The 25,321-nt window shown below is 34.4% G+C and overlaps 2 protein-coding genes across 5 annotated transcripts in view; one reads left to right on the forward strand and one right to left on the reverse strand.

Annotated features, from left to right (window-relative positions):
• Window positions 1-283: 283 nt before the first annotated feature.
• On the reverse strand, window positions 284-19,925 carry LOC136039576 (mitochondrial pyruvate carrier 2-like). The gene is made up of 4 exons (XM_065723427.1): window positions 19,782-19,925; window positions 9,244-9,284; window positions 5,439-5,635; window positions 284-1,662 (listed from the first exon to the last, which is right to left on the reverse strand). Exons 1-4 carry the CDS (start codon window positions 19,864-19,866, stop codon window positions 1,626-1,628), a joined length of 360 nt encoding a protein of 119 aa, XP_065579499.1. The 5' UTR covers window positions 19,867-19,925; the 3' UTR covers window positions 284-1,625.
• Window positions 19,926-24,826: 4,901 nt separating this feature from the next.
• Window positions 24,827-25,321, forward strand: part of LOC136039577 (dual oxidase-like) — a 49,651-nt gene continuing 49,156 nt past the window's right edge. For 3 of the 4 annotated variants that reach the window (XM_065723431.1, XM_065723428.1, XM_065723429.1), the window contains exon 1: window positions 24,830-24,873. The gene's annotated coding sequence lies outside the window, so the exon portion shown is untranslated. Of the gene's footprint in view, window positions 24,874-25,321 lie in introns of all 4 variants that reach the window. The other variant, XM_065723430.1, reaches the window with a different exon arrangement.

Consider the following 25,321-nt stretch of genomic DNA (forward strand, 5'->3'; position numbering starts at 1 on the left):
TTATTTATTAATTTAAATTAATAAAAAAATTGGCACAGTACCTTCCTTAGAAGATGCAAATTTGGATTAAATAAAACGACATTAAAAGAATAAAACTTTTTTTACAGTCTTAGTAACGTAAATTAGAATAATTCATTAAGGCTAATTTGTTTTATTTAAAGTTGATTGTGGCACCGATCTAGTAAGTAATTTATGGACAATGATTCCAGTGACTTCTATTTATTTTCCAATGTCTGCAGGGAGGGGGGAGGAGGAATTTGTCGTTTTTTTTATTTCTCTTCAATGAAAATGAAAAATCTCATGGGGACGTACTTTTTTGAAATTGTATATATTATGTTCTTCTATGACTGTCCTAGGGTGGATGGATGATAGACAATCTATCAACAAGTGAAAATAATATCATTTTTATACAATCCTATAAAGGGCTTATGTCAGCTTTGCCTCTCACTCAGACTATCTGTTTTGGCTTTTTTTCCTATTACCCATGGCTTGATGGCAACTTGATTTTAATTTAAAAATTTGAGATTTTTTTCCCTTTCACAAAAAATCTAGGGGTGGGGGGGGGGCAGAAAATAAATCGGGAAAAGGCCCCCCTACTTCCCAAATTAACGGCACTTTAATGATTCCATAAGGATTTTGAAAGTATTGGTTGTGTTTAATGAAAAGTTTTCAGATGTCCAGAATTAAAAGCCTTCCTCTTCGTCTATTTCGCGTGTGTAAAAGGATTTTCACATTTTGTTGTAATTTGACATTTATATTCACTAGAATTCATTATGGCGTAATTCCGAGATTGAAATTGTGGCTATAGATATGTAGATTAGGGAGAAATTAAATAAGACATTGAGAAAAATGCTTTACAAAAGAATAGTTTATATAGACAGAGGGGCTTTCTTCGAATTAAAAGATGGCAAACGTCGCACCTTGGTTAGACAAATAAAATCTGAGGCCCAGTTTCACGCTGCAACTTTGATTGGATAACAATTTATGATTGGACAACTTTCATTGGATAACAATTTATGACTGGACAACTTTGATTGGATAACAATTCATGATTGGACAACTTTGATTGGATAACAATTTATGATTGGACAACTTTGGTTGGATAACAATTTATGATTGGACAACTTTGGTTGGATAACAATTTATGAGAAAAGAAACCATTGCTTCACAGGAGACCGAATTTCGGAGCGGGTATTCTAACGTAATTTCTAGGGGAGGTACCAACCAAAAAAATGCCCCGTATGGAAATCTGACTGGGAAGCAGATTCCCCTTTGTGTAGATCCTTCCTAGTGATCTTACAGAGGGCTTCTCCCCCCCCCCACACGATCCAAATTTGTCTTTGCGATTACAAATTTAATAACAAATCCTAAGAGCTATATAATTAAACAACTTTGAGTGAACCTTTGTGCAAAAGTTACAGGCTAGGGCGGTGGCACAATCGAAAAGAGCTAATATCGAATCCAGTGATAATTATTTCCCCCTAAATTTCACAAAATATAAAAAATTAATATCTTATATTGTTTTTGGCAATATCAAACTGGTTGTAGAGGCATACACATATAACTAGACAACTCGATTCTATTGATGCATGCAATGGGCCATCTACAGTTCTTCAGGTCTGGGACTAGGACTCCATCTTAGGCTTTTCGATGTATTGGTATCTAAAAACAACATAATACAGTGTTAGACATCCGTATGAGATATTGGTGTCAGGATCGCTTTAGCTAGCCTATTAAGTTAAACATGGTTGCGGCGATCCAAAATACAATTGAACTTCCCCAAACACAATTCAACTTCCCAAACTCATTTCAACTTCCCCAAACACAATTCAACTTCCTAAAACACAATTACACTTCCCCGAAACGCAATTTTACTTCCCAAACTCAGCTCAACTTCCCAAAACATAATTCAATTTTTTAAACTCAATTCAACTTCCCGAAACTCAATTCCACTTCCCAAACTCAGTTCAACTTCCCCAAGCACAATTCCACTTCCCAAACTCAGTTCAACTTTCCAAAACACAGTGCAACTTCCCCAAACACAGTGCAACTTCCCCAAACACAGTTCAACTTCCGAAAAAGTGCAAGGAGAATCCAAGCGAAAAAATTTGACGCGCCAACAATTCAACGCATACAAAATTTTGTTTGCACCTGACGGAAAGCCTTCACACCTGCGTCCTCCAAAATTTTAATAATTTCGATATTTTTCCCCATAATCCTGGATGTTGGTGCTTCTTAATTACATGAAATACACCCGAGAAGTGAAGTTAATCCTAATGAAATATAACCTTCATATAACCGTTAGTCTATATAATAATATAATTTAGACAAAATATTTGCACATTAAGGATGAAGAGCATAGTTTTTGGACAGTGCCCCTAACCTAACCCCCACCCCCCTAATGTGCAAACATATAGCCCGAATTTTACAAATCCAACGCATTATGTCACCCATCATTTGTCTTTGATGCTATAAAACCAGTTTTCTGAGACATAACCTAAGCGTAATTATTGAGTGTGTTCCGTTTGATTAACAAGAACCTGGATGTTTTCTTATAGTTTTCATGTTTCCTTTCCCCCCCCCCCTTGCTGTAGAAATTAATGTGTACATACCTTGTTCAATCCAGAAAATCAGGCCAGCAAAGTCATTTCACAGTTAATTACTTCCAATAACAAAACCAATGCTATGGCCTACCACTTTTATTTGTATGTATATTATTGAAAAAAAAGAAATAGGTATAGATCTGTGGATGTTTTTATCCCCCATGACTTAGCCTTGACTCTCCGTGGTCACGGCCATGGGGCTAATCATTATGAAAGATGGCTGTCGGAAGAAGAGGGCAGTGTAGCACTTACGCTTAAGTTACAACCCTATCACCCACCCAAAAAATAATTTCCCCGATGCCGCACGTCTAGAGTATCCAACACCCTTCACCAGAGGCGTCATATCGGGGGGGAGGGGAGCAGTCTCCCCGATAATTTAGAAAAAAATAATTATGTGGCCCATGCCCCTTGACTATTCGGATATGAACCTTTCTTGCCCCTCCCCAAATAAAATACTGGAGCTAAGCCCCTACCCTTTATCATATATATTTAATGTTTTGTTTCGGAGGATAAGCACTACTATGTCTAGGACGGATTACTTTCGAACGGGTTATTAATGCCCATTAATCCATAATTGTGACAATGAAATTACTGATAATTGCAAGAGCAAACGCCTGATGTTGGGACTTTCCTTATGCTTCACTTGCGTCCGATCTGCCTGAACCTTGGTTCAGGAATGAAGTTTCCTTCGCAACTTCAGGAGACTTGAGTACATTCGCAACTCTCTGAAAGTATGATTCAGTAGAAGCTCGCCTTCTTTCTAGCATTGATAGATGAATATAGATGTACACAGTAAAATTTCGATAATCATTTGGTCTCCCAAGCTCATTGTTTAGCACAAGGCAGAGAGGTCTACCTTGAAGGGAAGGCTTTTGGGTTGAATTCTTGGTTGTTAGACACAACTCTGGGTTTAGAAGCTGTAAATTTTTTTTTTCTCTTATTGGATCTAGCCTCCTGGTTTCCGGTATGCGTGGCTAAGCCCTGGGTTTTCTAGGCTACTAAGAATTAGCCACAAACTTTGGGCTATTAGGAGAGAGCCCATCCCCATAATCCCCACTTAGTTGGAGCTAATCCCGGGGTTTTCCAGGTAATTGGGAATAATTTTCTTTTTTGGAAGCTTCGATTGAGTTATTACTCCGATATTTTTAAGTAATAATCTTCGACCGCTTTATCCCCTCATCGGTATATTAGGGTATGAGGTCATCCCCATTGGTTTCCAGGACACTTTCAAGAATTGTCCTTAAATTTTATAAACTTATTTTAAATTATTTTGGAAGGTATTTTAAAGTTCCTGTCTCGATCTTTTATTAAATAACTAGAATCTAAAGATTATTAGCTTTTACCCCTCCTTTACCTTCAAAAATAAGTTTCGCTTTGGCTACAAGCCAAACTTGAGGTAGAAGTTTCGCCGTTAAAGTGAATATTTAGTTTATAACACTGACAGGTATATACACAAAATATTATGAAACACTCTTTCTTTGGCTTGCTATACAAGATTGATTAAATAATAATGAATTAAATGGCAAGGAAAAAGCGATAACTAAGTCAAAAATATATTAGATGTTTGAAGTAAGCAAAACGTGGTACAGTTTTTAACTTGACGCCCTTTTGCAGCTTTTTGACACATTTGTGGGTTGGAGTACTACCTAGATAAGTGAATCCATTTGAATTTCATTAAATTTTCACAAAAAAAATGTATAAATATTTCTATAATGGCTTGACTTTACGGTTTTAAGATTTCACATAATCTTTGGTTCAATTTGACTGACAGCTCTTGCTCAGCAGCAGAGCCAGAGTAAAACAAACGAGGTATTAACACTGTTATTTGACTTCAGAGCTGTTTTGCGTAAAGGCTGAAGCCTTGGTGCATTTCCAGCCGTTTTTAGTTGGGGAAAAATCAAAGATGGTCGGACTGGTATTTGAACAGGCAGGCAAAGTAGACGACCACACCGATACAGCGAGCAAGACTCAAGCTGCACAAACAGGATTGGAAGTTTAAAGGATCGGAGAATTTCCAGTGTCCGTCTTCTGTTAAACAGAAGACGGAGAGGTTATAAGAAAACTTTCAAGTATACTTGAAAATTTTTCATTATATTGGTAGAACCAGCGTGTGTTCCCCGGGGAGACCCTCCAACAGGTTGACTCTAGTTCGGCATTGTCGAGTGACATGCATGAGAGGTGTAGCATAAATGGGAGATGATAACAACGGCAATGAAGGGGGGGGGAAATTAATAACATTTTTTTTCTTCTCATTTAATTGGACTATCTGTCTTGACTTTTTCTACAATCATGTTGACTTTGACCATGACTTGACTTGACTTTGACCATGACTTGACTTGCCCACAACCATTCCATTTTTAATTCAAAAATCAACGGACTCGGTCAAAGCCTTCGACCTCGACCTCGTCTGTCAATAGGCTCGATTTTGCGAATATGTTTCACCTATGGTGCAAAAAAACATTTTATAATAACTAATACTAAATTTTATTTTATTTACTTAATTAAGTACTTACTAATTAATTGATTACTAAATTTATTTTATAATAACTAAAGAGGCTGTAAACCCAGATCTAGCTCTAAAACGAGTAGAACCTTATGCCCTCTATCCGACCCTCCCCCCCGTTATTAAAGATTATTATGTTCTGATTTGATCGATCGGGCTGCCACTCTTTAAATCCCACTCCTTATTTAAATACCTTAGAATTAGTTAAATACCACAGTTTCCAAAATACCTAAAACAATTTATACTAACTCGACAGTCTTGTGATCCAGATGAACACCCCTGGTGCTATTCAATTACGATAAAATACAGATAGTTGGGTCAGAGGAACTTACTTGGCAGCTCTGGACACTTGATAAAGGCCAGTGAGTCCAACAAAGAAATTTACAGCAAATAACGACCAGTTCTTGGGAATAATCACCAGTGAATATCGGGACCAAATAAAGCCAGTACACATCAAAGCACCTGCTTGACTTATGCTAATTTTTTCTGCTGGTCTGCTGATGTCGCTTATACCCGCAATCACCAAACCCTGCAAAATTAAGCCTCATTTTGTTTATAACGTACGTTAGGGGGATATAACTTCAAATAAAAAAAAAAAAGCATCAGATTCAATGTATCAGAGAACCCTTAAGTTGAGGTTTCAAGCTCCTATCTACAAAAGTCTGGAATTTTGTATTTTTTTTGCCAGAAGAAAGATCACGGATGCGTGTTTATCTGTTGTTTTTTTCCAGGGGTGATTATATAGATCCAGTGTTCCTAGAATATCGTGAGAGGGCTCATTCGAACGGAAATAAAACGTTCTATTGCCCTTTAAGTGACAAAAAGATTGGAGGACACCTAGAACATCTTCTCACCCCTTTTTCCCAAAATCGTCTGATTAAAATTTCGAGATAGCCATTTTGTTTACCATAATTGAAAGACCTGATAACCATGCCTTTGGACATAATATTCTCATAACCATCAATATTATCATTTTAAGGTGCCTCTGCTCTTGTTATATTTGTTGAATATTCGTCACCCAACCCCCTCAGAATCTCAGTATATTCACGGTTCTTCCCATAATTTCCGATATTGACCTATATTATTTCTGTCTGTCTATAAATTATAATTCGTCTGTTTTGGGGGTTTTCAGATTTGCATCCTTAATCAAAAAAAAAACTGCTTAACTTAGTGAACCTCTGATCTTACTATGCACGGAAGCAAGAGGGAAACACCCTTCCCTCCCTCTATCAAATCCCAAGATTTTCACAATTTGCCCCATAATTTCTCACATTTTCACATAATTTGTCTGTTTTTGTACATTTTCGAATTTTATACCCCCCGCCAACACCAAAAAAAAGAAGATATATGCATAATACAAATTTATACAAGATGACAAATGAACCCAAACAGCTAGAGCAAAGGTCATAAAAAAAATGTCTGAGGTAATGATGAATGAAAATGAAGCACAAGGAAATCTGTGGCTAGAAGATACGTAAAAACGAGCATCACAACGAACCACAAATGAAAGTACAAACGAAAATGATGAACAACGGAATCTACTACTACTACTACTCCTACTAATAACTCACTGCAGCACCAAGCCGCCTGAAGCCAACACAGCTACGCATGCTCCTCCTCCAACCTAATCTATTTAAAGCCTCCCTCTTTACACCCTCCCAGTACAGTTAGAAAACAAAAGACAGCAAGAATCATATAGAATAACAAACGAAAATGATCCACAAAGAGAAGTACAGTTAGAAGATAAATCAAAATTACAATGGAATGAAGAAACGCGTGATTTTAACGCAGCCAAAAAAGTAAGTAAATTAATGCTGAGATTGTCAATCACCTCCCAGGAGAATACAAATCCAATAAGTTTTGAGTCTGTGGATAGACACGGATGAGTAATTGGATTCATGCTAGAATTTCTTAATTCAATTTCAAACTGTTGAATTGACACTCCAAGACTTAATGCTAAAGAAGAAAACAATTATTATGTTAATTCCTGGTTCTAGAATCACATATGTACAAGCCTACCACATGCCGAGTGTCACAGTCATAACCATGGGTCTTTTCATCCTTCAACTATTTCTAAGCTACCAACCATATTCAACTAAAGCACTGTAGCCACTGATCATAGTAAATGATAGTATCTACTGGTGTGACATAGGTAATGGAAGAGTATGTAACTAAATGGGAGGGATAAAACTCTATTAGACTTGGTTATGCTGATGGTTTTAGCATTTTAGATAAGAATGTTAGCAAAACGAATTTTCGGAGGTTTTGAGAGTTTAGAATGTAAGAATAGATTTGAAACTTAACTTTAAGAAGACTAAGTCACTTAGACTAGGAATAAATGAAGGTGAAAAGGTGATGTTGGGTAAAGAGAAGATCGAGCATGTGGATAGCTATAATAAACTGGGTAATATTATTAGTGAAAATGGTATAAAGAGTAGAATAGCAAAGTCACAGCATACTGTTACATTGCTGAAAAAAAAAAACTTTAGAAGATTAGGAAGATAAGGCTGCAAACCAGGTTTAGAATATGATTCTGAAACATGGGTGTTTTGAAAGCCGGGAAGATTCGTTAATTTGCCGTGAAAGATGAAGATTGCAAGATCTAATTCTTACCAACATTCGTTCATACCCCGGGTCATCAGGATCTGGAACAAACTACCATTCCCAGTCGAAAAGATGAAATCACTGGAAGCCTTCTCCAATAGCCTAAACATAAACATACCATATCTCGAGACTTTTAACGTAGGACGACTTTAAATGGAAATCATGCCGCAGTCGATCCGCTCTTCGCCCTGCCATAACACTTTTCTTTTAAAAAGGTGTCAGTTGTATAGAATTTTGTATTGAGAGGCGTGAGGAATAATGTTATTTATTTATTTAATTTGTTCCCAGGGATATTATCTATGGGCACTTTTAAGTACCAATTTGACTGACAAGATGCTTATGAACGATATGGTTTGATCCCACCTTTTAGGACTGTAATGACATAATTATTAAGATGACTAGGACACATTCCATGGATTGAACATGACAGATTGCCAAAGGTTGTACTGTGTGGCCATCAACATAGGACCAAATGAAAAGTAGGTCGTCCTCTAAAGAGATGAAAAAAGGTCATAACAAAGGATTTAATGGACATTAGAACTTCATGGGAGGGGTGTAAACAGTGAAGCTTTGAACAGATTGGGTGGAGAAGAAGGGGACAGAGCTTTGTCTTTAGGCGGTTTTGTGCTGCATTAAGTTATTATTAGAAGTAGCAGTAGCAATAGTAGTACGTGAGAAAGATTAAACAAAATAGCAAGCTAGTTCTCAGATTTGTAAGTGTTGAAGGATTCAGACTTGTTTTAGCTTCTAGACTGATGACTTGAGTCAAAAGCTGTTCCACGTTAAAATATTGCCACAAATATTCAGTCTGCAAAGTAGTCATCAATGCCGCTTATAATGATAGTTAAAATTCACAAGGTAAAAAGTTGGACCAGGCCCTTTATTTAAAGGTGCTGGTGGACTGACCCCCAGCCCAAAGGTTCAGGGGTCTACCTCTCTCATAAATCGCAATGTAATTAACAGCCAGATGTGTTGTGTTTATTCTTTTGCCTACTGTGCCCCCTCCTCAACCCATGAATAGACAATAGCTCAGTTTTGGAAAATAGCCATATACACCCTTTGAGCAGTACATATATATCATTGTTTCCCATTTAACTTTGTAACTTTGAACTGAAATTAAAAAAAAAAAATTGTTTTGTACTTACTGTGTTTTGATTTTACATGGTCTAACTTATTTAAAAGTACTTTGGAAGAATTGTGAAACAATCTTCTGAGATAAGTAAAACATTTAACTACACAAGGATAGAAAAGAGACAAGAAGCCTTTTCTTTGACAAAAGATTAGCTTCTTTTTAGAAACAACTACTACTACTACTAAAAACTCGCCACAGCACCAGGCCACCAGAAGCCAATACAGCTACGCATGCTCTTTCTCCATCTTAATCTATTCAAAGCTTCCCCCTTTACACCCTCCCAGGAAGTTCCCATTTCCCTCAAATTTTCTTTTAGAAAAAAACTGACACAAGTCAACCATGTCAAAAAAATCATTGGCTTAAGGTTATGTTTACACATAAATAACATAATATGTACATACCCATTTAAAAAGAGGAGCCCAAAAGAATACAGTCTGAGGTCCTGAAATAAAAAAGGAGTTAATATCTAGCATCATCTGAACACTATAGGGGGAAACTAATCTTGAAGATATATCCACGGACCCTACCATTGTTAATTTATGAAATGAAATGGGAAATGTGGGAATTCAGACAGCTTGACTTCAAAATACTTTCAAACAGTAGGGCCCAATGCAAAAAAAAAAAAAATGCCTTGGTCCCAGACCTATTCACCAAATCATGAGTAATGCTAATATTGTACAGGGGAGGACCTCACTATTTGATAAGGGCTCCACTAGCCCCATTAATAGAAAGCCCATTTAGAACCAATCATTAACTCTCCTGCTTAGTCTGTTGCACTGTTTTTCTCATTTGTTTTTTCTAAAACAATATTCTAATACTGTGGTAAATGAGTTTTTGAAATGTGGTGGGTGCGAAATCACTGATAAATTATTGAAAATCATGAATATGATTTTTGAAAAAGATGAAGTACCTAATGATTTCAAGGAAACTTTAATTATGGACTAACAAGTCTAAGTTAAGAAGACTAAGTTGCTTAGACTAGGAATAAATGAAGGTAAAGAGGTGATGTTAGACACCAAGAAGATGTATCAAACGGATAGCTTCACTTACATGGGTATTATTATTAGTAAAGATGGTGGATGCAGCAGAAATGTCAAAAGTAGAATAGCCAAGGCCCAAGTTTTATTTCAAAGTTGAAAAAGTTCGGAAGAATAAGTAAAGAAGAATAAGTAATAGAATAAAGATGAATAGTAAAAGAATAGTAAAAGTAAAAGAATAAAGAAGAATAAGTAAGTCTCCAAACCAAGATTGGAATATTGTAAGCTACATTGATGACAGTGGTCAAGTATGGTTCTGAAACGTGGGCACTTCAGAGTACAGAGTATAGATATTTTCTAGAAGAATTGCATAGCCTATGTATTACTTGGAGCATCCATTTGATTGATCATATTTTAAACAACAAGCTGTATGCAAAAATTTGGTTCTATCCTACTTTCTAGGGCTATATTGAGAGACAAGTTGAATGGCTAGGACAAGGAGGGAAGCTTTGAATAGATTGGAAGATAGGAAGAGTGTGCTCAGCTTTGTTGGACTCAGCTGGTTTGGTACTGCAGTGAGTTATTAGTAGTAGTATTTCTCTCAATTAGCAGGCTGTAAATACAATGAATATAAATATAAATTACATACACTAAAAATATAAAATTTCAGACCAAAATACACCCAAGATAAAACTAGATTAATTGAATGTGATAGTAACTTAACTTTTGAGGACTCAATGGATGATTTTTATAAATTTTGGCAGTCTTCAGTACTTTTAAACAGAAAATTTACCATAATGTAACTAGCCTCATTCAAATTTTGCTTTTTCTTCCAATAAAAAGATGTTGCGCATAACAGTACACATGCTTCTCTTCCATCCAAATCTATTCAAGCCTTCACTTCTTATCCTCTCCCATGAAGTTCCTATTTTCTCTAAATTCCTTCTTATGACCCCCCCCCCTCATGGATGCCCTGTGTTTTGCTTGGCCCTAGATGAATGGCCAAAAAGTACAATTTTTGGCAACATCTTATCATTCACCCTTAAAACGTGGCTTTGCTATCTTAACCTTTCTTTCATTATAGTCCCAGAAAAGTTTCATCAAACCCTATTTCTTACAGCCTATAATCTAACACATTGTCAGTCAAAAAAGTACCTGCAATTATCCTTAGACAATTCCTTTAGAAGAAATTTAACCATTCTTCCTCAGTCTTTTTGAAGTATGCATAAATCAGAGGCATACTTGAATATTCTCATTACCCTGGTTTCCAAAATTCTAACCTGAGTTTGCAAATTTATCTTCCTGATCTATGAATTTTTTTCAACTGCAATTCTTTTTTATTTTTCAATATGCCATGGCTATTCTACCCTTTACACTTTCACTTCATTCACATGCTTTACTTAGAATACTACCCATGTTGGTGAAGCTCTTTGTGGGATTGAATTTCTTGATACTGTATAGTGAAAAAAGATATCACCAATGCAACAGCACAAACACAGAAACAAACACACTCCACACAACCGAACATAAAAAATATAAACTATAAAAAATAATAAATATTAAATAATATATAATAAATATTATGTAAAATATAATAAATAATATATAAAATATAAAAAAACTAAAAGAAAGACCGAAGGAGAAATTTATACCATCTTTACACTCTTCTTTATTCTTGATCCAAGAAAATTCAGTTGTCTTGAAAAAACCATTAGGTACTTCCTCTTCTTCAAAATCATGTTTATTACCTTTAGATATTTACCTACACATACCATATTATTAGCACCTGATGCATAATTAATTATAAATCCTTTCAGTACTGTATCTATCACCTACTTGCAATACAAAATCTTCCTTCAATTCCAAAATTGTCTGAAAAATTTTACTCTTGCCTATATTACTAACTACTAACTGCAGTTACTAACAGCTTAAGCTCACTTGCTCAGCCTACCAATAAAATACTGTATAATTATGCAATTTGGTTGTATCTTACAGATGCAGAGCAATTTTACCCAAGGCCACCATTTCATGATCCTTGATTTAGTTCTAGGCGTTTACTTCCTGGAAAATACCAAATAAGGTTTCCAAATTTGAGAATAGTATTTGAGTTTTTTTTTTTTAGTTTCGTTGAAAAGTGCTAAGGAATGGGAAAGAGTGGAATTTATACACTAAAAGTAGCCTATCTTAAAATCATAGAAAAAAACGCAAATCCATTTTTGCTGAAAAGACTTCTATATGAACTTCAGTAATTTTTGGCAGTAGCTTGCACCAAATTAACAAAAAAAAACTGAAGAAGAAAAAAAATGTAGGTAAACAATCATCAAAATTAAGCTAGACATATGGCACCAAAAAGTTTACGAAGGTTTAGCTTTTCTTTGAAAGGATAGTTGGCTTTGGGAGCCAACAAATTCTTATTGTTTAAGTTTTTATGAACCAAAGCGTTTTCAAATTCTACAACTTTTTTTTCTTACCTTCAAAGTATAAAATTACAACAAATCACCATTAATAAATAAATGAAACCCAAAACTAGTAGAAATTACAATAGATAACCTAGTCAGGGTCAAATCAAGCAAAATTTAAAATCATTAGGTTTGACAACAACCACTTGCCAAAAAAAAAAAAAAAAATAACCATGTATTGTCAATTTAATATAAATATTCTGATATTTATTCCTTAGTCATTATTGTTCTATATTTACCAGTCAAAAATTGAAAACGTTGAAAATGTATTTTGAGTTCAGTAAAGTACAAATTATCTTCTGGTCTTGAGGAAGTGTCAAGCTAGTTTTGCTCATTTTGAGATTGAATTAGTTATTTATTGTAATTTATGTTTGTTTTGGGTTTAATTCATTCATATATTTATAGTGATTGTTGGTAGTTTTACGCTTGGAAAATTATTTGAATTTACTTCTAGTCATTTTTGGCTTATAGCAAACTTGTTTTTTGGAAAATTTTTCTTAAATTGATTTCTGTTCATTTTTTAATGACATAGTCTTTTTTATAGAAATAACATCATTTATATATTTTTGCTCATTTTTGGTTTAACAAGGCTCTTTACTTTTCTTTAAAAAACCTGTTCTGTATGTTCACCATTAACAAATACTATCTGGAGTTAATTAAATAAAAAAAATAAGTTTTTCAACTGAAAGTAAGGAGCAACATCAGTGGCGTAATTTCGTCAAATCCTGGGGGGGGGGGCAAAATTGGAGCCAAGTTTCCCAAATCAAGTGAAAATGATAGTAAAAACTGGAAAATGATCATATATTACCATAAAGGCAAAGATATACTACAGGAAAGTGACCTGTTTATTTGGATACTTCAATTATGCAGGCTTATCTTATTTTTGACAAGATTTTTTGCAGGAACTAAATTTCAGCTGGGGGGAGGGGGCAAACTGAAGTCTAGGGGGGACAAACTTGAGCCTGGAGGGAGCAGTTATCCTCCTGCCCCATAGCAACATCAAACCTTAAGGCGAACAAAAATTATCAAACCTTAAAACAAACAGAAATTATAATGTCAAACAGTTCATGGTAACAAACTGTAGTAAGGAGTGACCCAGCTCAATAGTAACCAAAACTCTAAAAAATGGAATTTTTACAACAATAATTACATCAACACGTTTACCCCTTTCCTTATTTTTTTCCTTGTATTGTTGTGAGACTTGTCATTCTCAAAGTTCTTGCACAAACTCCTCCTTTCTTTTACCAGGCTTAAAAGGTTTACACCTAATTTAATTTTGCTCTCTAAGATTTCTATAGCTACTGAGCAAACTATTTTTCTAAGATTATTCCACCCATATTCCAAATTGCCAAATTCTAAATCTTCCAGTTTGATGTCCAGTTTGATGTCCAGTTGTTTTTGAAAAATTCCTTTAAAATTATCAATAAGCTTATCATAATGCAAGCACTAATGTTAACTCATGTCCCATTTTATTACCAAGTTCATGTCCCATTTTATTACCAAGTAATACATTTTTTATGACCAAATTATTGCACTACAAAATAAAAGCAGTCAATTACCATTGTTATCCCCCTTCCCTAAACCAGATTTACCCAGGCCAGGGTGCAATCTATCCCTATATGTACTAAATTAAGTTTCAACACTCTTGCTCAGTAAGATAGAACTAGGGAGCAGCACTGTCAGTCAGAGCCAAATGGCTCTGTTCATGGCCAGGGATGGGCTTCATTAGGGTTGATATTGTGGCTAAAAAGGTATTGGTTTATTACATCAGCCATTTGATATATGGCATCATTTGAGAACATTGCCAGCCATATCACTTGCAAGAACAGGCTTCTGTTTGAGCAGAGAGAAATACCTGCCCAAATACTATTTGCAACCTTAACTTGATGCAGGAGATGAACTGATGGACTTATACAGCTTTACTAGAAAGAAAAAATGCCCAGAATTCTCTAGGCGCTCTAGTTGAATATAAGTTTTATGAAAATCTATCTTGGTCACCACAGGGTTGTCATGGTCTTCACATTTGGTGTTACTCTCTTATCATTAAAAGTTGACATTTTGCACATGCATGTCTACAAATGTTACACTACAGCATCAAGACAACCCTTTATAAATAGCCAAGTTAGGAAGAGGTTATTCAGCTAAAAAAAATACCCACCAAAACAAAACCTGAATAACCATCAACAAATGAAAACCCAGTGCAATTATAGTCTATATCAGGGAGCATTATCTGAAATTATGCACCTAGGCTTTCATTTCATAGAGCCATGGTTCAGCTTTTGGTTGAGAAGTTCCATTCTAACTACACTATTTTAAAATTTCGAGAGGTTGACACCTTCAGTTTTGTAGTTACATGTTAGAAGAAAAAAAAATTCTGGGTTATATTTTAAGGCAAGGGAGGAAATTGTAAATAAAAATTGGCTGTTATGCCTTTGTGATCAGGGGTATGCTTCTTTTGCTAGTTGGTGCATTTTTTGCTGCTGATACATTTGAGGGACAAGCAAACATGAATAGATTGTTAGAGCATGGTCATCTTCTTGGTTAAGGGTTTAGATTTGAGAGGTTGACAACAACTGTAATGTGGTGTACATTTGGTGTACCTATTATTTGCTTCCAATGCTAACCAGCTAAACTACTACTACTACTAACAGCAGCACTAGTCCATCTGAGGCCAACAGAGCTATGCACACTTGTCCTCCATGTCAATCCATTTGAACCCTGTTTCTTTATACTCTCCCAAGAAGTTCCAATTTCCATAAAATCTTTTCTTATGACTGCCTCCCACTCCATTTCAGGACAAACTCCTTTTTGTTTGGTCCTAGATGGTTGGTCAAAAAGCATGATCTTTGGCAATCTGTTATATTCAGTATTTGTCCTAGGCATCTAGACTTTTCTCTCATTATAACCCTAGAAAGCAAAATAGAACTACATTTTCCCTACAGCTTACAGTTTGAAATATGCTCAGTAAGATTGGTAGGCTAGAAAGGACCAGTAGACAATTCCACTGGAAAACACCCAACAAATCACTCATGCAATGAACTCAGACTTTGGTCTGATAGTTGGTGTCAGGCATGCTTGGAAATCCATTCCTGTTGGGATTCAACAGTCCTATACCTTAGGCTCTTTCAAGAAACAGTTAAAGAAATTCTTATTAAAAATAATTTTGAAAAATTAAATGATAATATTGATCAGTTATGATCTTATCCTGAATATTGCAGTAATTTGTAGGTAATTAAACACAAATAATAACAAATTTTCCCAAATCAACATCCAGAAAAAAAAATCCAAAAGCTTAAGTTAAGTACTTAAGTTTTAAGTTTTAAGTTAAGACCTGTTCCTAACTGTGATCAAGGGATCACCACACAGGTGGCCACTAGTACGCTTGGCGGGCTGTATGTAATAAGCCAAATCATTAAAAGTTATTAAGGCCTGGCAATTAGTTGGTAATGATACATATTCAGAAACAGAAACAATATCAAATTCATTGAGTGTTATACCTATTAGGTGCAACTTCTGTTTGCCACTGTGCACATTCTGGAAAAAAAAACACAACTAGTTAGGAGTCACAAAGAGAGAAACCATAAAAAAAACTATGTGCCTCTGCTGCTTTCTTCAGTATAGTAAAATGAAAACTGAAACAAGTGCAATTGCCACCATAATTGATATACTTCAACATATTGCTGTGGCAGGCTCCTTTTTTGAAGAGTAATATTCTCCTGCATATCTTGAACATTTAGCTGTTTTAGTACACTTAGGGGCTGTGCAATCAAATGATTGACAGTTATAACACTGAAAGGGTCTGTATTGGCTTATAAAATTTGAAGTGTGTATAGTTGATTTTAATCCCATACTTCAATACATAATCAAGGCCCTCACCCTGTCAAAGAGACAATAGAACAGTTTTAGAGATACCAAAATGCTTAGCACTCATGATATCAGTATAGATACCTGAAATAGTTCCCACATGAAAATCATTATTACAAACAATTCCTAAAACCTCTTTTTTTAACACTTTGCTTTTTATTTGCACAGGCATGGCTCTAGCAGCTTCTGCCACAGAGCACCCATCCTTTATGTGGTGGATTGTCTTATCTTTTTCATTGATAATTCTCTCCATACCATCAACTTTAATAAATTTACTCTGTTTATCTGGATTGCCTTTCTTCAGCTTGGGATGTGGATTAGATACATAAATGGGAATTGTTGTTTCTCTTTCTGGCTTTGTAGGCCAAACCAGTGGACTAATCTATATAGTGCTGGATTCACTATTTTTAACTGAAAATTAAATAAACTTTTGTGGTCATTTAATCTTGATGCAATAGTACTATTAATGTCATTAGGTACATCAGGAACATCACTGCAACCAATCATTACAAAACACAGAATAGAATGATCATCATTCAAACAAGAAAAGAGTAAATCATCCATATAACCCAGAAATGAAGTTGGTTGGTGGCTGCCCATATAACCATTAAGTAAGTCAAAGTTAAATTCACTTAAGCAAGTATTGATAGCATCCTTTAAGGCTTCTTTGCTAAAGAATTTTATGCATTTCAAAATTATATCCCTTTCAATATTTTTCCTAATGTATCTTTGGAGAAAGTTCTAAATAAGGCTGATAGCCAAATGGGTGAAATTCTAGTTTAGTGACTTCTTGCTATCTTGGAAAGGGGTTAGGTTAGGAAAATGAAACTTCTGGGGATGGGTCTACAGGCTAAAGTATATCCTGGGAAGGTATTTTAAAGTACCCATCTCCACTCCTTGTCCCTCTAGAGGGCTCTGAAATTTGACTACATGAGGGGCTAATATACCTATTGAAATTTTGACAAAATAACATTTTCCCTTAATTTTCAATTACCAGTTGCTTTTCTCTGCCTTTAGTTCTGAAAATGAAATTCCTGTTATTTGAGTAGTATTCTCAGCCATATCAATGTTGTTTTTTTTTTCAAAATTTAGGAAATGTATTTGTGATATCTTAAAAAGGGAGTTAGGCACAACTAATGTTTATGAAAAGGTAAATATAGAGGATGAGAATTTAATTGAAAAGACTGAAGAAATACTTTTTAAAAATTTTAATATTAAAATATATGACAATGATAAAAAGTTCCCTTTCCTATATTGGACTGTAAAATTTCATAAGAATCCCCCTAAACCACGGTTTATTGCTGGAGCAGCTAAATGTCCAACCCGCATTGCTGCTACTGACCTCTCTTTAATTTTAAAGGAAATTGTAAATAAACTTAAAACCTATTGTTCTGGTATTAAAAAATTTTCGAATTTTAATCCATATTGGAGTGTTAATAATTCACTGCAGGTGATAGATTCTTTAACAATGGTTTCAGCTAAAAGAATTGAGTCTTTCAATTTTGCGACAATGTATACTAATTTATCACTCAATTTAGTGTTAGATAATTTAAAAACTGTTATAAAGAAATCTTTCCTCTTATCTAGTAAAAGGTTCTTAAAAATAGACAGTTATAATAAAAAAGCCATATGGACAAACTGCTTTAATACTACAGTTAACTTGAGATGTTACAGCTTGGATATGATTTTTGAGTTATTGGAATTTGTTTTATACAATACTTATATAAGATTTGGGGGTGATTTGTACAAGCAAATTATGGGAATTCCCATGGGGGGGAATGCCAGCCCATTTATAGCTGACTTGTTTTTAAGTCAACTAGAATATAAATATATGATGGATAAGAATAATCCAATTAATTTAAAACATGCTTTGTCAAATAATAAAAGATATTTAGATGATATTTTGGTCTTAAATTGTAAGGATTTCATTGATATTTCTAAAAATATATATCCATCAGAGCTTATTCTTGAGCCTAGTCATGGCGCTGGTCATGAAGATCATTTCTTAGATTTGAATATTAATATTTGTGATAATAAATTAAGTTTTAAAATGTATAATAAAACGGATGATTTTGATTTTGAAGTGATTAGTTTCCCATTCCCTGAAAGTAATATACACTCAAATATCACATATTCAGCGTTTTTCTCACAGTTACTTCGTTATGCAAGGATTTGTAGTAATTATATTGATTTTAAAAATAGATGTAAAATCTTAAGCCAAAAATTGATATCAAGAGGTTTTTCTGCAAATAAATTAACTTGGCAATTTAAAAAATTTAGTTTTCATTATAACGAACTTTTAAATAAATATCAAAAGAATTATCTAGAAATACTTAAAGAAATTTTTGACTAATTTTGGAGGTTCGAGAAATGTTGTCACAGCGCCATTTATTTTGAATTGTGTTTCTATTTGAGCGGAATTTTTAAAAAATTAGCCACATGGTAAAGATGAATTATATAATTGTTTAGTTCATTCAGGTTTTTTGCAATGTGTTAATATTTGTGATTTGGTAAAATTTATAATATTTAGTTTACCTATTGTTGCTAAAGGGAGGGATATATTAACAGGATAAGCTTGTTTTGGTTTTACTTGGTTGTTTTACATTTGCTGTTTTTTTCATAGACATGTATTTTGGGGGTGATACCTGACGCGGGGATGCCATGGATATTCTGTGGTAGCCACAACACTGTGCTGGGTAGAGAATTTAGAGTGGCGAAACCCTATATAGGCCAGTGTATTCTCCTGATGAGCCCTTATGTTGGGTGTTGCCTCTGAATTATTTGTCTATATTATTTTTTCTATGGTTTGGTAAATGACGACTTATACTTATTGACGACATGACTGCCTGTCCATGGATTATTCTTTATGGTTGATTGTGTGTGGCTATGCTGTTTGACCTATGTGATTGTATGGATGAGTAGGGTTAAGGCCTCATTCAAGTGCTGGTCTATATTAATCACTAATTTAGGAAAACAGTCTTCCTTTTCTCCTTCTGTCTCCTTTTTTTTTTTTTTTTTTTTTTTTTTTTTTTTTTTTTGTGTTTGTGCTGTAGCATTGGTGATTTCTCTTTTCATGATATCTTTAAAACCTTACAAATCAGGATTGAGCAAAGTTGTGAATCAGATAACAATTTTGCTCATCAAAGACCAGGACCCTCTAGAGGGAAAGGGAGTAGAGGTAGGTATTTCAAAATACCTTCTGGTGTATTTTAGCCTGTAATTGACAATACTGTATTGGTATTTTACATGCTTTAGCCTGTAGACCCATCCCTGAAAATTTCATTTTTTTAACCTAACCCCTTTTTGAGATAGCAAGAGGCCACTCAACTAGAATTTTACCATGATTTTTACATGTCTTGTTTTGAAGAGCCTCTGTTCTACAATCTAGCCTATTAGCCTATGTATTTGATCATCAGGGTTAAAGTTAAGTGCTACTAGGAACAATATAGCCTAGATCTAAGCAAAAATTTCAGAATTCATAATGCATGCCCTAGTTCACAGAACTTAATAGTGTCCCCTTCTGATAGGGAAACCACTAACACAGAACCAAAAGCTAAAATTATATTATATTTGCTGAGATTTTGGTAACAAAAGACAGGAGCTGTATGTTTGCTTTTCTCAGAGGCAAAGCCAAATTACCAGCTGGATGTTTCCATAATGGTGCGAACTTTTGTGGGACAAATCTTTCGATTGCTGCCATAGATGACCGGTATAAGGCAGACATTTTTTATTTTCAGATTTTCATAACCTTTTCCTATGAGATTTTCTGCCTGGCTAAGTATTAAAGTTAGTTAATACTTAGGTAATAGATGGCACCGAATTTTATAAGTTAGTTGGGTCTGAGCATAAAGAGAAAGCCTGTTCTCACAAGTATATGAGCTGGATGAAAGTCATTCATCTACGTGAAACATAGTTTTCAGCTTGATTTGTTCAACATATATTTTGTTTTTATTCTCTTGTTATTATTTTTTTGCTGATCCAGATGGAGAGCTCTAATTAAACTTTACCCTCAGAACTGGGTAGAGATGGAAAGAGAAATTCACCTTTATTTGGACGAATGGTTGTTTTCATGGGAATGGGAGGTGAAAATGAGTTAACTCGCATCCTCGTGAAAAGTGGCACTCAGGGTTTATCATTCTGACAATAATTAATACAGATGATACATGCTATTTATTTATCCGGCCCGCTTTTTGAATGGCACTTTGCTTCGTATAATTAGTGGATTAATAAGCTTGTAAGTAAAAAAGGGAAGTAAGACGGCACTAGACCCTTAAGGTCCAAACTGGCAGTGCTGATCTCCGTTTCATGGCCACTCAGCCAGCAAGTGCAATGGGTGGCCGCGGGCCAACCATAGCTTGCTTACAAACTGGTGCCGTAAATTATTATACCATTGATTTGACATCAAAATACTTAGAGATCACTGGTCCAAATTATTGAATGCATATTGTTTTAAATGATTAGTGAGACATTTTAAAGTTCTTAAGCCGAACTGGCCAGACTTGACAATAAACAAAGAGAGATAAAACTCCACAAAAAACCTCAAACGAGACTGCGGTCACTAGAGAAGAAAGACTAATATTACACGGATATTTAGCTTGTATACAAACTAGGCCTCCTCAACACAAGATAAAAAGAAAAAACACTAAACTAAAAACAAATAAAACCACCACCAATAATAATAAATACAATTGTCGCTACTGATCCACATAAGGAAAAGAAGCTATTAGAGTTACTTCAATGAGAACATCAAAGCAACTGAGGAAAAACTATGAAAATTGAAACTTAGTTAACTACTCTGTTGCGAAAAAATTCTCTTGTAAGCTAATATTGAAGCATTTCTTTTTGGTCTAGTAGATAGTCTTGTTCCCTGGTGATTGCGTAAAATTTTAATTCCTTTATTGACTACTGGTTCATTTTTCAGAAGACAATCATAAATTGAGTCAATATTTAAATTCCCTGTATCTCTGTTTATTGAAAGATTAGCAAATATATAAAGTGTCAGGAGGCTTCCTTAATTGTAGGGTTTTTTCTATTGTGTTGGAATGCTCAATAAATCTTTAAGTAAATTGTTGGTGAGTTCTATCAATATAAAACTTTCCACAAGAACAAGGAATTTTATACACCCCACTAACTAAATTTCCCCGGGTTAAATCCTTCCCAGAATTAACAAAACTACCTAATGGTCTCATTGATTGGAAACAAGTATTAATGTTATGTTTACCTAAAATTCAATTTACTGAAAGATTTATTGAGCATCGTAACTCAATAGAAAAAACCCTACAACTAAGACAGCCTTCTGAAACTTTTGTTTCGGCTCTGGCTGAATATACATTCTTTCATCCCGAACATTTTATACAATTTGACGAGGCTACACATATTTCCAATGATAGGGGTTTTTCTCAGTGGGAGAGGAAGACTATAGAAATTAAAAAACATGTATTTGCTAATGTTTCAATAAATAAAGACACAGGGAATTTAAATATTGACCCAATTTATGATTGTCTTTTGAAAAATGAACCAACAGTCAATCAGGGAATTAAAAATTTATGTAATCACCAGGGGACAAGATTACCTACTAAACCAAAAAGAGTTGCTTCAATATTAGCTTAAAAAGGATTATTTCGCAACAGAATAATTAACGAAGTTTCAATTTTCAGGATTTTTCCTCACTTGCTTTGATCTTCTCATTGAAGTAACTCTAATAGTTTTTTTTCCCTACGTGGATCAGTAGCGACAATTGTATTTATTATTATTGGTGGTGGTTTTATTTGTTTTTAGTTTAGTGTTTTTTTCTTTTTATCTTGGACTGAGGACGCCTAGTTTGGATGCAGGCAAAATATCTACGTTATTTTAGTCTTTCCTCTATACTGGCCGCAGTCTCGTTTGAGGTTTTTTTTTGTGGAGTTTTATCCCTCTTTGTTGTTTAATAAGATATTTGAGATTACATATGATAAGAAAGGGTGTCAGGTGCTTCAAGTTTTTGTCTTTGATGAGTTTGAAACTTGCAGTCATAATTTTATGGCACAAAGAAAAACTAGTGTAAAAAGATATTAAATTGAGGTTACACCTCTATCCCTTCACAAAAAATATTAGCCCTTTTTCGACTATGTTGCACAAAAATGGGTATCTCGAAATTTTGATCAGGTGACTTTGGGAAAAAATGAGTGTAGGAGGGGCCTAGCTACCCTCCAACTTTTTTGGTCACTTATAAAGGCATCTAGAGCTTTTAATTTTCGTTAGAATGTGCCTTCTTGCGTTATTTTAGGACCACTGGGTCGTTGCGATCACCCTTGGGGCAAAAAACAACAAATCAACACGCATCCGTGATCTGTCTTCTGGAAAAAAAATACAAAATTCCACATTTTGTTGATTGAAACTCGAAACTTCTAGAGTCGGGTTTTCTGATACGCTGAATCTGATGGTGTGATTTTCGTGGTGTGATCCTATGACTTTTAGGGGGTCTTTCTCCCTATTTTCTAAAATAAGGCAAATTTCCTCAGGCTCTTAACTTTTGATTGGTAAGACTAAACTTGATGAAACTTATATATTTAAAATTCTTTTGATTCTTTTGATTTAAATACTAGTATCAAAATTCCATTTTTTTTTAGTTTCGGTTACAATTGAGCCGGGTCGAGCAATAATTATTTTTTTTTTCGAAAACGGATCCATATTTTTTCAAAAAATTCTTTGGATATTCTCGCATGAAAAAAAATGATCTAGATAGGTAAGAAGTCTGAAAAAATTCGTTAATAGCAATAATTTTTGAAAAATTATTAATGTCATACTGTGTCTTTAAAAAGACAATATAAAAAGACATTAAATTGCGTCAAGAGAGAAATAACTGGTAATGGCGAAAATAAACTGCAAAAATACTTACGGGGCCTGAGCAAAATTTTTATATTTCAGTTCAAACTAGAAAAATGCCAGACAAATTTAAAACTTGTTTTTTTTTTCGTTAGATAAAATTCACTCGTTACATGATTAAGCTTACAGGATTGAACGCAACCAGTTTTATAATATCAGTAGGAAGGCCCAAAAATTTGCAATTATTACAAATGACAAATTCTAAAACATTAAAAAGGAAAGCCAAAAGTTCGAAGCTTAGTGGAAAACGTGGTTAGAAAAACATCATTACCGAATTTCTTTTCTTATAAGTATATCTCTTTTCTTTTCTTACAATCCCAACAGACATAATGACCGGACCTTCCAACCACGTTGAATAAAATGGTTATCTAAAAGTTTTGATAGGATATTTTCTGGGAAATATTGGGCATGGAAAAGGGGTTAGTTACCCTCCAATTACTTTTGACTATTAAAAGGCACTAGCCCTTTCAATTTTCAATTGGATTAGCCCTTTTCGAAGTTTCTACGACCACTCCTTCGATGCGAACTGCCCTAGTCTCAAATAAACCAAAACCAACCAACAAAAAAGAATGATAATTCATTGTGCTCACATCGCTGTTTACTTTAGCAGTGCTATTGCGCTGCCCATGACCAAAAAGATTGAAAGGCGAATAGTCAGTTTTTCACACAAATTTTTCCACAAGGATATCTAATAAAAAGTTTTAAATAGCTATTATTTTCTACATAGTTTACAAGTCCCTAAACTCTGCCTTTGGGAATGATTTGACCCCTATCAATTTTAGGGTATAAAACTGTAGGCTATAAAATTTGCCCATCGTTAAACATTGTATTTCTTATTTTGAAATGCATGGGCGTTTTTCTAATGAAGAGTATTCCCTGGGCTAATTTTACACCGAGAAGGGGGGGGGGAGGATTCCTTGACATTCTCTGAAAAACGGTGAGATGCTAAATACTTACAAACATTCAACTAAAATATTTCAAAAGAAGCAATATCAAATTTCAAAGCGAACAGAAGCTATTTCGTATATTTGGGGCCCTGCCTATAACCAAAAAGATTCAAAAGCAAAAGTCCCCTTTTCACGCTTATGTTTTCCCCAAAGATATCTGATAAAATTTTTTAAATAGATATTATTTTCAAAATATCAGATATTTTGACAAGTCTTTAAGCTGTGCCTTTGGGAATGACATGTCCCCTATCAATTCTTGTGTATAAGGCCGTAGGCTATAAAATTTACCCATCGTTAAATATTGTATTTTATAATTTGAATTGCAGGGACATTTTTTGAGTGGGGAGGATTCCCTGGTCAAATTTAACACCGAGAAGGGGGGATTCTCTGACATCCTTTGAAAACCGGTGAGATGCTAAATACATAAAAACATTCAACTGTAAATATTTCAGTTAAACCTATAACAAGGAGCTAAAACCTACACTGGAACAAAAACCCTATAGAATTATTGAAGGACTTTTGCTTTACTCAACTGTACAAAGTTTAAAAGCACTGAATTATTTACAGAAAATGAAGCTTCAGAATCAATCAAAATTTATAGTCAGCATTATGAATACTTATTTTTACGTCACTGTTTACCATTTATCATTAAGATTCAAAATTTCCTATTTTCCTAGTTTATTAGTCAGGCTGGGTTCGTGAAAAAGTTCTCAGAATGAAAATTGGTCCGTGAGCTAAAAAAAAATAAATCTCGGAACCACTGCTCGAAACACTATTAAAAAATGAGATGATATGGAATGATCTCGAATATTCCTCGAATTTTACTGTTCACAGCGATACCTACACTGAACTCAGTTACCGCCTAGTGTTTCTAAAAGAAAAGACTAGCATGCTTAGCACGGTGCAGTTAAAGAAATTGGGTATATTATTTTATTTAGATAGGTTGCTAATGATATTTTTGGAATAGGCTGCTAATAGTTTTTTTCAAACAGTCAATACAGTATTCCGTTTTAGGCTAGAAGTTTAGAAATAGGGTCTTTAAGAAGAAAGTAGCCTAGTTATTGTTAGGCTAACATGTTTTTCCTGTGATTTCACTATAGCCTACTTTGTCTTTAAATCTCATCCTAATGTGCAAATGTACAGCCCAAGCTGTATATTTCCTAGGCTATGGGTTATATGGCTCTTGGTTTTGTTAGCATTGATTCAATTTTCAGAGAGAAGGGTTGAAATATAACTGATACATTGCAAAATACATAGAAAATGTAGAATATCAGTAATGGGCCTTTTTAAAATTTGCTATAAAATTCTATTTTTGAGCTAAATATGGCTAGACTTACTTCAGCCTTGGGTTTTAGTCCACAGTTAGAA

Source organism: Artemia franciscana, chromosome 19, assembly GCF_032884065.1.
Source record: "Artemia franciscana chromosome 19, ASM3288406v1, whole genome shotgun sequence".
NCBI classification, from domain to species: Eukaryota; Metazoa; Arthropoda; class Branchiopoda; order Anostraca; family Artemiidae; genus Artemia; species Artemia franciscana.